At 45.0% G+C, this 18,553-nt stretch overlaps 1 protein-coding gene across 5 annotated transcripts in view; it reads left to right on the forward strand.

The window, feature by feature from the left end:
- The window catches only part of TTLL5 (tubulin tyrosine ligase like 5), a 1,386,223-nt gene that overhangs the window by 1,302,504 nt on the left and 65,166 nt on the right, over window positions 1-18,553 (forward strand). For all 5 annotated transcript variants that reach the window (XM_086937525.1, XM_086937527.1, XM_086937530.1 and 2 more), the window contains one exon: window positions 3,376-3,461. In XM_086937525.1, the coding sequence (XP_086793651.1) occupies window positions 3,376-3,461 (86 nt within the window). The remainder of the gene's footprint in view (window positions 1-3,375; window positions 3,462-18,553) is intronic.

An 18,553-nucleotide genomic window follows, 5' to 3' on the forward strand; every position in this document is an offset into this window, starting at 1 on the left:
TCCACACTCAACCCCCCACATACACACAACCCCACACACACACAAACACCCAAACCCCCGCACACCCACACAACCCCACACACAACCCCCCACACACACAACCCCCCCCACACACAACCCCCCCACCCACACATCCCCACACACAACCCCCACACACACCCACAACTCCCCACAAACACACACAACCCACCCCCACACACAACCCCCCATACGCACCCACACACACAACCCCCCACACCCACACACAGCCCCCCACACACACAATCACACACAACCACACTCAACCACACACACAACCCCACACACACACCCAACGCGCCCACACACACACACACAACCCACCACCGACAAGCAACCCCACACACACACAACCCCACACACAACCCCCACAAACACAACTACACACACACAACCCTACACATACACACACACAACCCCCACACACACAACCCCCTGGGACACACAACCCCCCACACACACAGAAACCCCCACACACACTCCCACACACACAACCCCCCACACCCACACCCCACCCCAACTCACTCACACACAGATACACACACACACCACCATACACCCCCAAACACACCCACACACACAACCCCCCACACACACAAAACACCCACACACACAACCCCCCCACACACACACAACCATCTATCTATCTATCTATCTATGGCCCTCACTCTATCTATCGATTGCCCTCACTATCTATCCATCGCCCTCACTCTATCCATCTATCTATTGCCCTCACTCTATCAATCTATCGCCCTCACTCTATCTATCTATCTATCACCCTCACTTTATCTATCGGCCTCACTCTATCTATCGGCCTCACTCTATCTATCGGCCTCATTTTATCTATCGGCCTCATTCTATCTATCGCCCTCACTCTATCTATCGCCCTCACTCTATCTATCGCCCTCACTCTATCTATCGCCCTCACTCTATCTATCGCCCTCACTCTATCTATCGCCCTCACTCTATCTATCTATCGCCCTCACTTTATCTATCACCCTAACTCTATCTTTCTATCAACCTCACTTTATCTATCGGCCTCACTCTATCTATCGGCCTCACTCTATCTATCGGCCTCACTCTATCTATCAGCCTCACTCTATCGGCCTCACTCTATCGGCCTCACTCTATCTATCGGCCTCACTCTATCTATCGGCCTCACTCTATCTATCTATCGGCCTCACTCTATCTATTTATTGCCCTCACTCTATCTATCTATCGCCCTGACTCTATCTATCTATTGCCCTCACTCTATCTATCTATTGCCCTCACTCTATCTATCTATCGCCCTCACTCTATCTATCGCCCTCACTATCTATCTCTCGCCCTCACTCTATCTATCTCTCGCCCTCACTCTATCTATCACTCTATCAATCTATCTATCTATCTATCTATTGCCCTCACTCTATACATCTGTCGCCTCACTCTATCAATCGCCCTCACTCTATCGCCCTCACTCTATCTATCGCCCTCACTCTATCTATCACTCTATCTATCTATCTATCTATCTTTTGCCCTCACTCTATACATCTGTCGCCCTCACTCTATCTATCGCCCTCACTCTATCGCCCTCACTCTACCGCCCTCACTCTATCTATCGCCCTCCCTCTATCTATTGCCCTCCCTCTATCTATCTATCGCCCTCCCTCTATCTATCGCCCTCACTCTATCTATCGCCCTCACTCTATCTATCTATCGCCCTCACTCTATCTATCTATCGCCCTCACTCTATCTATCTATCGCCCTCACTCTATCTATCTATCGCCCTCACTCTATCTATCGCCCTCACTCTATCGCATCACCACAGAATCACTCAGGGGCACCACAACATCACTCAGGGGCACCACAATATCACTCAGGTGCACCACAACATCACTATGCGCTACCACAGCATCACTGAACGCCATAGCATCACTCGTCGCCACCACAACATCACTCAGCGCCACCACAGCATCAATCTGTGCAACCATTCAACAACAACTGGTTTAAATATGTTCTCTCAATGTTTCAAGCTGTATTACAAATGTCACAAAAAGATGTTAATATTTCACTTCTGTTCTTGGATTTTCGTTACAATAAAATACACTGAACATAATCTTCACAAAAGTTATTTACAAAAGTTAAAGCTATTGCCATTATAAATTACAATAACTTTTATGTAAGTATTAATTATTTTAAAAAAATTAAAAGCCATTGTTATTTGTAATATCAATACATCTAAGTCACTTAAATACAGCACATATTGCATTACAAATACTATAGGTGTCACATTTGCGAAAGTTAAAACCATTGGCATTGTAAATGACAAAGATATTAATTTCGCTATTTTCAAAACCAACACATAAATAAAAGATTTGGCATTTACAATACCAATAGCTCAAACTTTCCTAATACGAGACCTATTGCATTGCAAATGCTGGTTTAATGACATGGTTGTATAAAGAAAAGTCCATGCAACAGTCAAAGTCCTTTGCTACATGAAGAACAAAAAAGATCAGCAGCCATTGTTGACATCTAAACAGATGTCAGAACGTGGCAACCGAGGCATGTATTGTAAACCAAAAGAATATCTTGAGAAAACCTGCTTAGTTGTGATAGATTTGATTGTATAATCTCTGGGAATCTGTTAGTCAAGATTCTAACATACTGTTTGCAGTAAGCGAGTCTAGCAGAATTATGGTTTTTAGTGAAAAATGTTTCGCTGCTTGATTGAAATTGTTTCAAAAACATCCTATTTCACAATAATGTTAACAGTGTACACTTATTTTATTTGTGATTATTTTAAGCTAGGTTTTGCCCTTTAATCTTTAATTTACTCTTATGGTTATTGTTATTGAAGCTTATGAACCAAAGCATTGTGCTTGGTACTTACGGTCCTTTAAGTATTGCAGTTTAAGCTGGTTCTACGAGGCATATTATCAGAGAGGACAGATCTAGAGTCACTATATTATGAAGAGCTTCGACCCCTTTCATTGCACCGCACACATACACACCACCGTGGTTCTATTTGAAGAGACCGCTGGTGGGCCAGAAGAGTGGCAAAGGCATTCCTGCCTGGGACCGCTCCAAGAGTTTTGAAGGATTTAGTCTTGATGCTCCATATCTTTCCAGTCTCCCGATTTCTGATATTCGAGACAATCTCCCCTTGTGCAATGAGAAAATATGCACACCATTGCTTCTTCCACGGAAGGCCCATTTTGTAGATTGTCTCTCACCCTGGCCTGCACAACATGCTTGTAGAGAGTGTTCCCTTTAGTAAGAAGGTAGTTAGGGTGGAGATGTATTACTTTGCGACCTTTATGCTGTGTGGCTATGTGATTCCTGGGATAACTCTGTATTTGGGATTGTCTTCTTTAGGGTCTGCACTGGAGACAGCCGGACTGATCTATTTCCCAGCAGCCTGAAAAGCACAGTCTCTGCAGAGACCATCAACAGCAACTCAGGTAAGTGTACAGTTTACACTGAACTCAAAATTGCTCTGAATGGCGGCGGCACCACCAAGGCAGCTCATACCAAGACAATCCTGGCTCCTAAACCAGAGATCATAATGAGCTCCGTGAAAGCTCGGTGAGTAGGAATGCTTTTTGGAGCTTCATGTCCAATAGCCTTTGTATGCTTCAGGAATGATGATCACATGCTACGCTCATTGTCCTCCTGAGAGCAAGTGAAACCTACAATATGTCTTCGAATCATCCTTTCTACCTCACTCGCTGGTGTTGTTACTTAGCTTACAGCCCTGGAATTTCATTCTTCAGATAGGGCGTGAAATGCTAAGCTGGACGGCATATATGAACCATGGTAATCAGTTTATTTCATACAAGCCAATGTTTGGTATTTTTCTTAAAGTGCTGTCATGATCCTCAACCTACAGTAGTCTGTTTGAAATTAACAACCTTTTCCAAATTCAACATTCGCCACTCCCGTCAGAGTTAGTATGGAAAATATGTTTTACAACTTTCTTCTTGAATTGAAACATATTGTTGGAAAAAAAAGCACTTAAAATGAAATAATAACAACAATTATTTATATAGGATGGTATACATAGGTGCCTGGTCAGTAATGTTGAGGCTAGAATTTCATGTTCTGTTTTCAAATCTAAAAAAAAATAGTGATGTGAATAATTTCAGCATTTGACAAAACCTTTACAGTTCACTCCTAGTATTTTACTTACTTCCAGGCTTGAGCATACAAAGAAAAAACAATGTATTGTAGAGTGTTTAAAAGTATCTAGAGCAACATGCTCAGAGAAGTGCTCTGGAATAATACCTACATTTTCCTATACCCTGGCCTACTTGGTCTAGAAAATACCACTCTTTTAAGAAACTCACACCAACAGTATCCCATCATGCCTTGTGGGTGTCAAATGCTCCAGTTCTTTTGATGAAATCCTATTTAGAATGGAGTCAAATTCCTTATTCTTTCTATTGGGTAGAAGCATGGTGGCTTGAGACCACAACAGTGATTCTTGTGTAACCGAACTCGACTGAAATGTAAGTAAATTTCTGATGGATACCTCTGCCTGTGGATTCCTCACCATTTGATTCCTCAACTCTTGAATTACTCCAGCACCAGCATTACACAGAAATTATTTTCTTTGCTCTCCACTCGGCGTCAGATTGCATCAGGGAAATGTTGAAACATGTACATAAACTTATAGGAAACAATTCAACAAGTAGACCCATACTCTATTAGACTAAAAAGTACTGACCCAAATGGACATGAAAACATAAATACATAATTTAATATTACAAAAATATTTTTATTATTTTCTTTTCCTTTTTGTATTTTATATATATAAATATAAATACAGAAATGTGACACAATGGCACCATATAAACATATGTGTCAGTACAATCAATAGACTTCAGTCGACATTATACACATTTAGTCAGTTTCTATTGGGCGTCTTAATTCATTAACTTCGTAGATCGCCAAATGTACAATGGTGCACTTACACACTTAAGAAAAATCCTTCTATTGTTGAAACAAACACTAAAACATATCTGATGCATTATACGTACATTAAACATTGTAGATCATCACAAAATGTAATGGCTAAAAAGAATTATATACTGTCTACGCGCGTTTCGGCTGAGTCTTCATCAGGTAGCGATGTATTTTTGATATCTGAAAAAAACAAAACAAAGGAACACCACTTGTTGTCACGACATTGGTCCAAATGAAAACTAAGTGTAAGTACATACATTGAGAGTCCTACTATATACATCTTATAAATACATTGTTATAAACAGAACTAATTAATAAAAAACATATACTATACAATACTATTTACACTTACATTACTAGTCACCTGGTAACTAACATGAAAAGCACAGTGAAACCGTGGTGGCCAAAATGCAGAAATTAATAATAAACAAGAGAATAGAGAGAATGGAATATACATGATACCATGATTATTAACCAGTGAACCAAATAGGGATGGGCGGTGGGAAGGAGGGTGGGGAAGGGGGGAAAAAAAGAAAGAAGGGGTAAGGAGGGAAGGGAAAGGACAATAGTGGGGGAGAAAAAGAAAGGAGAAAAAAGAGAGGAAAGGAAGGAAGGGAAACGGCCAAATGTGTACACTCTAGTGTTGTCTGCCCCATTAATAAAGTAATACCAACTTTCACTAGGCAGTCTACACATTGTCTAAATGCGACAGCTACAAGACAACCTAAAAGGTACCTTTAATTGCAACATGTACGGAACCGTGATGGGGGGCCCCCTTCTGTACATTGTAAATAGATAGAGGACTGCTAGATCTAGACAGATACAAGGGTGAATTACTCATAAGGTAGTCCTAGGATCCATATAGAGTATCTGAAAATAAACTAAACTAAAAACTGCAATACTTACCCCCTACGCAAAATCGGGAGGGTGTAAAGAAGTTCTAGAGGTATGTCACACACGGTTTTCCCCGGATAGCATTCATCCTAGAACGATAATCATATACAAGTAAGAGCGGTAAATAGTGAACGCAACACCCGCTAACGTTGTTCAAAATCCGGAGGGTGTAAAGGAGTTCTAGAAGTATGTCATACACTGTAGTCCCCGGATAGCATTCATCCTCAAACGATATGCATATACACGTAAAAGCGGTGAATAATAAAGCACCACCAGCTAACGTTGTTCAAAGATTAACTATATATTCCCTGCGTCCAGACTACTCACAAACCGATCACATGGGGTGGGATCTAAATAAATACTCCCAAATGATAGAACTATAATTGAACTACCACAGCGTAAGTAAACGCGCCAATAAATGCTGAACGCATTCTGGCGAAATAGCGGTGGCAAGATTCTAGCACCTACCTTAAATAGCATAAATTGACAAAAGCGGTGATGTTTGCTGATGATACAGCTAGATGAGACGGCGTTGGCAGCCCACGTTCAAGATGGCGTACCACTATAGAATACACTGCAGCCCGGGTTGGAGGGCCCAATCCAAACAGTAGTGAATACCCTGTTCCAAATCATCCTGCCACAGCCTCTCAATGGCCAGGACCCTACATAAATGCCACGTCTCTCGACTGAGACAAAAGCTTGCAAACCGGCACCCGGACCTCCCGTGTATACATACATCTAAGACATGGAACCGCTCCTAGACGTGTAATGTAAAGCGCGTCTCTGGCTGGCTGCGTTACGTTGCAATGAAGATGTAACGGTACGTGCAAAAATGTACATTTTTACATTTAAAGGGGACATACAAAAAGACAAATCTCTATCTCTCGGTGTTAGTATTTCACCACATTACTTTATGAAAAAATAATGTATAAGACAGTCTTGACAAAAGTTCAGATGCCAAAGTAAAGATAATAAAAATGGAAACATCATCACCAATGCTACTGCCAAGTATAGACAGATCTTTTCTCAAAATAAATATCACCCCTCGGTGTTACAGTGTACATGGGGAACCCTGATATCTGCAATTGAGACCTATAGTGTCGGATAAAGGCCAGAAAATTGTCATGAGTGAGTCATCGAACTATTTACAAAACCCTCACCATAACGTGATCAAGATACCTGGTCTCATCAGAACATGAACACAAAAAAGGAAATATAATCAATCAACGGTTATTATACAGAATTGCCTGTGCCTACGATATTTCATTATTCAATCCCTTTTTGTAAGTGTCCAGAGTAAAGATCCAAAAGACCTCTCTGCGTTTGCGGATCTCTGTGCCTGCAACCCCATTTTTATGTATCTTCTCCAGGATGAGCCACTGTATGTCCTTTTCTGTATGGTTAGCATCCATATAGTGTTGGACCAGAGGGGTCTGAATTTTCTTGGTCCTAATGGCCGACCTATGCTCTGTAAGGCGGGTGGCCATGGATCTTGAGGTCTCTCCTACAAATGTTAAGTGATAGGGGCATGAGACCAGATACACAAAATTTGTGGTTTTACAATTTGCGAGGGATTTAAGTTCAATCCTGTTGTCATTTATTGTATATTCTTTTGTTTCAATAGCAGACTGGCATGCAACACATGACATGCAGCTATAGTTAGTTACCTATTGGGGCAGCCGCCTCACTCAGTGTCATTTGTGTGAATTCTGTTGGTCGTGAAGTCAGACGTGACCTCGTGACTAGATCCTTTAGATTTTTATTTTTTCGATGGGCAAACAGAGGTTTAGGTATAATCACTGACCCATCTCTGATCGCATTCAAAATATGCCAGTTTGAGTTGACAATATAGCGAATTTTCTCATTCATGGTTGAATGCCGGGTAACAAATACCAATCGTTCATTCTTTTTAGGTTCTTTGGGGGTCAACAGATGTTGTCTATCATAGTAGCGTGCCCTTTTTTATGAGTCATGTACTATTCTTCTTGGGTATCCCCTCGAGATGAATTTAGCCTTCATCTCTGCAGCTCGTTTGTCATAATCTACTAAGTCAGTGCAGTTCCTGCGAAGTCGCAGGAACTGCCCGAATGGTATGCTGGTTTTCTGAACGCTGGGGTGGTAGCTGGAAAAGTGCAACAATGTATTGCGTGCCGTCAGTTTGGTATACAGGTCTACTATTCATTTGTTCTCTTTGACCTTGATCACAATGTCCCACAATTCTATGGCACTCGTGCTGACATTTGCTGTAAATACAATATTGCTGTCACGCAGGTTAAGCCAGGATACGAAATCAGTGAGAACATCGGGTTGGCCCTCCCAGATAAAAAATACATCATCTATATAACGTGACCAAATCTTGATGGACTCACTAAAGGGTGCTATTTCATTATAGATGAATCTGTTCTCATAATGGGCCATTCTTTGGTACAAATCAGGGAAATGTTGAACAGTACCTATTGGTGCTGGTAGGTGGCATTAATTGGCTCCGCGTCGGAAGAGACATGTACAATGCCCATATAGGTGGCAATCTGGCGAGCTAACATCAGTTCCTTTCTTTTCGATCCAACAGCGCAGATCTGCAGAGCTACCTCGGTGACGTTTTGACCTTTTTTGCCTTTTTGTTGACCTTTTTTCTGAGCTATAACTCCCAGTGTGCTAGGGACTGGTACTGGGTAACACCAGCAGTATGGACACCTCCCCAGACTCTGGCATGCTATCCCATCTGGGGCATGTTTTGGAGAAAGGTGCATCCTTCATAATCAAGATGAACAGGGCAGAGGACGTCCTTGATCTACAACTGCCAGTGGTTAAAGTCAAGACCAACGTACTTGCTGAAGGTGCTTCATCCAGGGGCAAGCTCTGAAGAGCCTTTGCTCTTCAGTGAGGTGCTTACCGGCAACAGGGTGCTCTAAATTGTGCAGCGGAGTTAAACCCTCCCATTTGTGAAAACCCCTCCCTCTATGCCACCATAACCAGAACAGCCAACGGAGGAACATCTCTTCTCCAGTATTAGGGGTGTCTTTCATAGATTCACATGCTTGAATATTCCCCGTCGTCGCAGTGGGAGTCCCACGGTACATAAAATAGCAGTAATGTATGCATATATAAATAAAATTACCATAATTATATAAATATATATGTACATACAAAAAATACAGTAAAGTATCCAGAAAACTCAAAAGTACCATAGAACAGAATAGGCCCACAGAAAGCCTAAGGGAGAAACTCAACTTAGTAACATATCAGTGTCATTATGTTTTGGTCCACATTCCAGCCAATCAGGCTGTAGCTCCCTCTAGAACCTTCTCCTCAGAAGCCCAAGTCTTCTGATTTTCTACCGCACGTCGTGGGAAGGGAGTCTCCCTGAGCTCTGCTCAGTTTTCAACTTACTTAGCTGTTTTTTCTACTCAAAATTTCTTCTTCAAGGAAATCTTTGTTCATCCTGTGGAAAACTGCGTCTCTTTCATGAAGATCCACACAGTAAATGTAAATACCGTCTCTACCCTGACCATGAAGTGAAGACCTGTAAGTTCTGTCGTACTTTTCCACGTAAAACTTTAAGGGACAGAGAGGCCCGTCTCCTTCTGTGGCTTCAGAAGTTGAAGACAACAGACACTGTGGTCTCGCAGCATGAGAGTGTCTCTTCTTTTCAGTCAAAGACCTCTCTAAAGCGTGGGTTGGAGTCAGAGATGCCTTCTCCTTTTCTTAAGAAAAAGAGACTTGTTGAAATCTCTAAAGTTGTCTCCCCACAGTATTTACCTCCAATTGCGCCTACGAGACCTGGCTCTCTGGCGTCATTGTCCAAAGCCATGCCTTCTTCCTCAAAAATGGGCACTGGCTCGTCGACGGGCTCGTCATCGACGACGACGACGAAATCCGTGGATGCTGTCTCCACGTCGACGACGACTTGCTCTATGTCTTCGAGAACTACGTCGACGACGTCCACCTCGTCGACGACATCACACGAGGTGAGGCCCATTACCTCTGTCTTGAAGATCTCGTCGACGGCTGCTAAATCCACCTCGTCGACGGAGAAACATCAGTCAACGCGCCTTTCGTCGACGCACTCCTCGTCGTCGACCAAGATTACAGCGTCGTCGACGGGTCGTTGCCCGTCGACAGGACCTGCCTCGTCGACGACTACTTCTTCGACGTCTGCCTTACCGTCGACGACGGCTTCGTCGACGGCTACCACCTCGTCGACGGTCTAACCTTCGAAAAAATCTTCGTTGACGAAGACTAAGTCACATCCGTAAACAGATTCCTTGCCTGTGGACACAGTGCACAGTGCAGACGCCTCAACCGGCTGTTGACTCTTCCATCGCCACGTCGACGGGCTCGTCGACGCTGCACCATTCTTTGGCCACAGCTACCACCTTCACAGTGGTCACTGCTTCCACGCTCAAACGAATACCTCTAATACAATTGAGTCCTATTAAGAGTGGTTCTACTCTTCCTGACAAATTATTTCAGTCTGCGGAGGAGGACTCCAATGATGATTCAGAGCTGGATAATACCTTTGGACAATTGACTAGTCCATCCGAGCTGCACATAAAGTGCCAGGATTATGATGAGGAGGAGGTAGAATACGTCGAAGAGGGGACAGATCTTTTTCCAGTAGATAGGTCTGAAGCACCTATGTCGGACCAAACGACACAGATACCACTGTCTTTGGTAAGGAATCTGCAGCACATGCTGGACGATTATAACGGCAGATTTCCTCCATCTAGGCCTGTTTCTCCAGTGCCGCAACCTGCTCCGCAACCACAAGCCTCTGCACCAGTTCCGTCAAGGTCATCGGTGCGTGCCCAGCCTGATACGGACAATGACGATCCGGACCCTCAAAAGACGGATCCGAACGATATGACGACAATGCCTTTCAAGAGTGGGATGATTACAGGGCTCACACACCTTCAACCCCACCAACGTTTCCATTAGCTTCGCCTCCTGTGGACATTGGCAGCTTCCACAACTTGATGGTCTGCGCTGCTAAGAAATTTCATCTCACTTTAGACGTCCAACAGACTGACTGTTTTCTCTACGATTTTAAAGACCTAATTTAAAGGCAAGCTCACACTATTCCAATAATTGACCACATTTGGGATGACGGTCTCAAATTGATGGAGAGACCGAATTCGATCCCGGCTGTCCTGCCAAGACTCGATAAAAAATATAAAGCACCAGCAGATTCTCCAACATGTTTGGTGTCTCAACCAAAGGCGGATTCCATCATTACTCAGGCGGCCCAAAAGAGGTCTCGCAATCCTTCCACACCCCTTACTTCTCCTCCAGATCAGGAAGGCCGAAAGCTGGATTCCATAGGGAAAAAGTTTACCACCATGGCAGCCACCACTGTAAGGGCAGCTAATTCCTTGGCTATTCTTGGGCGGTATGACTGCCAAATGTGGTCCGAGATTGCAGCATTGCTCCCACAACTTCCGGATGCTATCCGCGCAGAAGCACAAGCCATCATTCAGGAGGGTGAAAAGATCTCCTCAGAGATCATTGACTGCGCCATTGATATCTCCTCTACCGGGTTTAGACAGTTGGCGGGAGCTGCTGTTTTAAGGCATCATGGCTGGTTAAAATCAACAGCATTTCGCCCTGAAGTCCAAGCTAAAGTCTTCGATCTACCCTATGATGGTGAATCGCTTTTCGGTAAACATGTTGACGAGGTCCTCGAATCGATCGAAAAAGACACAGATACGGCCAAGGCATTGGGATCTCTCCAATATAAAAAACGGCCTTTTCGAGGAGCACGTGGTAGAGGTGGCAACTTTTCCACTTTTCGTGGATCAAACCAATATCGCTTTTACAATGACAACCGGCAAAGACAAACTTACCAATCCCAGAGTCGTCAGACCTCCTCCAGACCATACCAAAGAAAAACTACCTACAGTGGTGGTTCAAATGCAAAGAAACAGTGACAGTCCCAGCGTCAATTTTCCACCGACTGTAAGAATTGGAGGTCGAATCTCAAATTACATCTTGAATTGGTCCAACATTAACGATCAGTGGGTCCTAGATCTGATTTCAAAAGGACATACCTTGGAGTTCACAAAATTTCCTCCAAATCGCCCTCCTACTGGCCCGCCTCCTCCCCATTTCAAAGAACTTTTGACTCAAGTCAAATTAATGATCAGGAAAGGTGCTATCGAGGTAGTACCACAAGGCCAGCAGGGCAAAGGGTTTTACTCCCGCTTTTGTCTAGTCAAGAAAAAATCGGGGGAATGGCGCCCAATTTTGGATCTACGGGCTTTGAACAAATTCATCATGCCAAAAACTTTTCAAATGTTGACCCTGCTACAGATTCTACATTACCTCAATCCCGGAGAGTTCTTCTCCAAGATCGACCTCCGGGACGCATATTTTCATGTGCCGATTCACCCCAGGCACAGAAAATATCTTTGTTTTACAGTCGGACACCTTCACTTCCAATTCAGAGTCCGGCCTCCGTTCAGCACCGAGGGTCTTTACCAAGATCACGACCACGGTAGCTGCTTTTCTGCGCCTACAAGGCATCCAGTTTTATCCATACCTGGACGATTGTCTCATAAAGGCTCCAAACCTCCAACTGGCAATCCAGCATACTAAGTCTTGCATCTCCCTTTTTCGGGACTTGGGCCTTTCCATCAATTGCCAGAAGTCACACTTTCGCCTGTCTCAGCAGCGAGATTTTCTAGGTGCCTCACTAGATTCTCAGCTGGCAAAGGTTTTTGTTTCCCAGGAGAGACAAGACCGCATGCTCAAGATGGTACGATACCTGCAGTCAAAACTGTACGTTTCAGTCCGGATGTTAAAATCATTCCTAGGCATGGCTTCCCCCGCCACACAGTTGATTCCCCACTGCAGGCTACATATCAGGGTCGTCCAAGAGGAGTTAGACAAGCAGTGGAAACAGATCTCAGGATCATTCAACAACAGGATCCTTCTCACGCCCCGCATTCAGGAGGCTCTGGAGTGGTGGGCTCACCCTCCGAACATATCCATAGGTCGGTCTTTTCAAGACGCTACTCCGACTCTGACGCTTACAACCGATGCATCCCTGGAGGGCTGGGGAGCGCATCTCGAAGGACTGTCAGTACAAGGAAAGTGGACTGCAATCCAACGCACTTGGCATATAAACCGCCTAGAGCTTCTTGCGATCTTCCTTGCCCTGAAATCTTTTCAACGGATAGTTCAAGGTCAATCTCTGCTGGTGACGACAGACAACACCACCAGCATGCATTACCTGAACAAACAGGGCGGCACAAGGTCCCTTCTGCTTTCCCAACGAGCACAAGATATATGGAAATGGGCGATTCGTCATCAAATTCATCTTACAGCCATCCATGTGCCGGGTGTTTCCAATGTTCTGGCGGATCCGCTCAGCAGGTCTCTCTCGGACAACCACGAGTGGGAACTCAACCAACCAACTCTCGAGTTCATTTTCCGCCAGTGGGGCCAGCCGCAGATGGATCTCTTTGCGACTGCCACCAACAGAAAATGCCAACGCTTTGCAAGACTTCATCCCCACAGAGATCGAGCGGAAATGCATTTTCGATCAGCTGGTTGATCGCATTCAGCTACGCTTTCCCTCCGCTTCCTCTGATTCCGCGCCTGTTGCACAGGATGAGGCTTCAACCCGGCCATATGTGGAGAAGTGTGGCTCAGTGGTTAGAGGTGGCAGACCCAGAAGCTGAGATCGGCCGTGGACAAGGGTTCGATTCCCCGCCTCGGCGGGTCTCGGGCTCAAAAATTCCACGAGTCGACAATTCTCGCTCTGGTGCCTACTCGACTCACGGGGTCACACTCTGCGACTCTGGGCAATAGCTTGCTTAATCTCCACTACGGCCCCTCGCGGCGGGATGCCTGGCTTTCACCTTGTGGGTACCCGGCCGGGGTATCTCACAGGGGAATACCAGGACGGGTTCCCTAAGCAAGCGCCTTGAGGCCCCTGGGTTAAAGCGCGCTATATAAATCGAAGCACATTTACATTTACATTTACATTTACATATCATCCTGATTGCACCCAAGAGGCTGCGGCGCCCATGGTTCTCGGACCTGCTCTTGTTCTCCCAGAACGAGCTAATATCGCTTCATCCTCTGCCTCACCTCCTCACGATGCAGCAGGGGCAAATTTGCCATCCAGATCCGGCATACCTCCAGCTCCATGCCTGGAACCTGAACACCATGAATTTACGCGTCTAACCATCGACGCTGATTGCAGAGAGGTGTTAGCGCACGCCCGAGCTCCTTCCACCATTATAACCTATCAATTGAAGTGGAAACGTTTCTGGGTCTGGTGCCACACCAAAGCCTTGGATCCGATGACCGCCAAACCAGAACAGATCCTGCCTTTCTTCCTATCCCTTGCAAAGTCAGGACTTTCCCACTCCACTCTGAAGGTATTTTTGGCAGCTCTCTCCCGCTTCCGTCATGATGGTTCTACCTCACTGCATTCATCGAGAATCATCCAACAGTTTTTCAAAGGCCTCTTCCATATGTTTCCACCCATTCGTCGTCCTCCGCCTGCTTGGCGCCGAAACCTGCTTTTGTCTCAGCTCCTCCTACCTTCTTTCGAACCCATCCACTCAGCAAGCTTAAAATTCCTCACGTGGAAAGTTGCCCTATTGCTAGCCTTGACGTCATCTAGGCGTGTCAGTGACATTCAGTCGTGTCAGTGACATACAGGCATTCACAATTCAGCCTCCTTTTCTCCAGTTCTCCAAGGAGGCTGTTACGCTACGTACTAATCCTAAATTTATTCCGAAAGTCCCCAGTGATTTCCATCTCAATAAACCAGTAATTTTAAAGACTTTCTTTCCTGAACCACAAACTCCTGCGGAACGTTCATTACATTCCCTGGATTTGAAGCGTTGTCTCAAGTTTTACATTCAGCGCACTGCATCCTTCAGGAAATCGGATCAACTATTCGTGGCCTATGGCCCGATCTGTAAAGGACAACCTGTTACCAAACAAACTATAACTAGGTGGATTTCTTCTACCATTACTTTTTGTCATCAACGGGCTGGCAAGCCTCTTCCAGCTCCAGTACGTGCTCATTCAACTAGAGCTGTGTCAGCTTCTACTGCCCTCTTTGCGGGGGTACCTCTGCAGCACATTTGCAGAGCTGCTACGTGGTCGAGCAGCCATACTTTTACGAAGCACTACTGTCTGCAGTCAACAGACGCCGCAGATGCAGCAGTAGGACAAGCGGTGCTGCGGAATCTTTTCCATTAAAGGTGAGCCTCTGTTGCTACCCGCCTCCAGTCATAAAGGTTTTTCTCTTGAATAATGATAGATTACATATTTATGATATGTTCTTATATGCTTGAAATTTACTGTTACCTTTATGACTTATATGATGATTTACTGCTTTCTACTCTTATTCAAGCATGTGAATCTATGAAAGACACCCCTAATACTGGAGAAGAACATAAGTAACTTACCTGTAAACTGTGGTTCTCCAGTATTGGTGTCTTTCATAAATTCACATGCGACCCTCCCTTCCTCCCCTCAGAGGCTCTCTTCTCCTCAGGCACTTTTGGTTACTTTGTGCTACGAAAATCTGAGGACTTGGGCTTCTGAGAAGGTTCTAGAGGGAGCTACAGCCTAATTGGCTGGAATGTGGACCAAAACATAATGACACTGATATGTTACAAAGTTAGGTTTCTCCCTTAGGCTTTCTATGGGCCTATTCTGTTCTATGGTACTTTTGAGTTTTCTGGATACTTTACTGTATTTTATGTATGTATATATATATTTATATAATTATGGTAATTTTATTTATATATGCATATATTACTGCTATTTTATGTACCTTGGGACTCCCACTTCAACGACGGGGAATATTCAAGCATGTGAATCTATTAAAGACACCAATACTGGAGAACCACAGTTTACAGGTAAGTAACTTATGTTCTTCTTGCTCAGTCAGGAAGAGCAGGCTCAGTTGGCCAAAGGATTAATTGAGAGGGTGCCAGAGGCAAAAGCAGGACGTGATTGCTATTCCCACTTCTTTCTGGTGCCGAAAAAGAACATAGGAGACTTTGTCCTTTATTAGATCTGTGCTCTCTCAATGCCTTTCTGCAGAACGAGAAATTCATAATGCTCACCTTGGCTCAGGACTTGTCTGCTGTGGACCCTGGAGATTTGATGGTAGTGTTGGGGTAGGGATGTGAAAATAATTGTCCTGCAAGCCTTCAGGCATTACCTGAGGTTTGCGGTGCGCCATGTGTATTTCCAGTTCTATGTGCTCCCCTTCGGCCTTACTAGTGCCCCATGGATGGTCACGAAAGTGATGACAGTGGTTGCAGCTCACCTTCAGATGGCAGGGGTTCCACTCTTCTCCTACCTCGACGACTGGTTCCTGGAGGAGGGGTCGCCCCAGGCAGTAGTCACCCACCTCTAGTCTATGGGGAACCTCCAGCATTCGCTTGGATACACTGTGAACATGCCAAAATCACACCTGACTCTGTCCGAGATGCTCCCTTTCATTGGAGCTATTCTGGATACAGTGCAGGTCGACGCCTATCCTCTGGAGTGGAGAGTTCAGGACATTCTGGTTATGATCCAGATGTTTCAACCTCTGTCCTGGATTTTAGTGTGACTGACTCTGAGCCTGCTGGGCATAATGGCCTCCTGTATCCTGCTGGTGCAACATGCCAAATGACACGCGGGCCTGCAACAGGACCCCTAGTCACAGTGGGTGCAGCATCATGGGAATCTCTCAGACCTGGTCCAGATTTTGATGGAAACTGCAAAAGATCTGCATTGGTAGCTATCAAACTGCAATTGGCCCAGTGGCAGCCCCCTCTGCCTTCTCCACCCAAAACTGACAGTGATGACTGATGCATCCCTTCCTATTTGGAGCGGCCACTTGGGAGAGGTGGAGATCTGAGGATTCTGGTTTCTAGTGGAGTCTCTGCGGCACATCAACCTCATGGGCCTGAGGGCAATTCACTTGGCATTGAAAGCCTTCATCCATTTCCTCAAGAGATGCTTGGTTCAGATGTTCACTGACGACAACACCGCCATATGGTTTTGCAACAAACAGGGTAGAGTGAGTTTGTGGACCCAGTGCCAGGAGACCCTGCACCTCTGGACCTGGCTAAAGCAAATGAACATCTTCCTGGTTGTGGAGCACCTGGCGGGATCTCTGAATGCCAGGGCAGACAAGCTCGGCTGTTGATGCCTTTGCGGATCACAATTTGTGTCTTCATCCAGAGGTGTGAAGGTCTTTTCAGAGAATGGGGAGAACCTATGTTCGATCTATTCACCACCACCCAGAAGGGCCTTGCCTAGGGCACCGTTAAAGGTGTGTTTCGGCCATATCAGCGTTTTTGCATCCGCTGGATACGTCCTTATATTTTAAGTCACCCACTGTGACTCATTTTTTAAGGGCTTGCAACATTTGTTTCCTCCTACCCCTTTCATCATGCCCCAAAGAGATCTTAATTCGGTCCTAACATTCCTCACGGGATCACCATTTTAGCCTCTGCATAGTTGTCCAATCAGGATGCTCACTCTCACAACTGCATATTTGGGGGCCATTACATTGGCCAGGAGGGTCACGTCTGCTTAACTGTCTGTTAATTAAACCTCCGTACACCAGCTTTTACCCAACCAAACTGGTTCCTCAAACCCGTGCCTCTTTTCTGCCAAATGTAGTCACTCATTTTCATGTCGGCCAGTACATCACGCTACCAACATGTTTTTGCTCCGCCTTAACCTTCTTAGGAGGAGGAGGAACTCTACCGCCTGCATCTAAAGAAAGCTGTCTCTGTCTACATTGATTGCAGCAAAGATTATTGGGTGGACTGCCAGCTCTTAATTGCGTTCACTCGAGTGAAAAAGTGCAAGGCAGTGCAGACACTTCCCATCTCTTGATGGCTTGTACGCTATATCAAGATCTGCTACACATTAGCTAAGAAAGAACCTCATGAGGGCTCTGGGCCCATTCCACCAGGGCCAAGGCTGCCAGTACTGCATTACCATGTGGGGTACCAGTCCTGGACATCTGCCACATGGGCATCTCTCTATACGAAACGCTGCTGCTTGGACAGTCAGGTCTGTCGAGATAGGCATTTTGCCCATTCAGTTCTTCAGGACTTGCTTGTTTGAGCCATTTGCAGACCGAATTCCGGGGACATATTGTTTGGGTATCTATTCTAAGGTGATGAATTTGCCGTTAGAAATCTCTATAAGAAAATAACATTACTTATTGTTAGTAGCACTGTACTGATAGAAACTCTAACCGCAGATTCCTCATGGACCCTCCTATCCTCCCTGCACTGGTGAAGTAGGCTATACACCCTAACACTCGGTCTAATGTGGCTTTGCATTTTGGCCGCAGTGGCGCCTATATGGGCACCATGTACATCACTTCCAACACAGCCAATGTCACCTACTGGCATACAGAGGTGTACTACTCAAGATTTTCTGGATCCAGTCTGACACCTGGAGAATATTTTAAGGTAAGGAATCAGCATCTAGGTAGAGTCTGCACCAGAAAAAAACTTTACAGAAGAAAAGTATCTTGTTCTTTGATCCCCTTCATAGTATCTCCATGGATAGTCATAGGCACTGAATTGAATCACAAGCCCACCCCCAAAAAAAGTGGTGGAAAGAAAGAAACAGTTAGCCGGTTCCCAGCCCTCGAGTCACAGTCAAGACAAAAGCGTTGCTTGATATTATGCATTCTGATCAGATT

Source organism: Lissotriton vulgaris, chromosome 9 (assembly GCF_964263255.1).
Source record: "Lissotriton vulgaris chromosome 9, aLisVul1.2, whole genome shotgun sequence".
NCBI lineage: Eukaryota > Metazoa > Chordata > Amphibia > Caudata > Salamandridae > Lissotriton > Lissotriton vulgaris.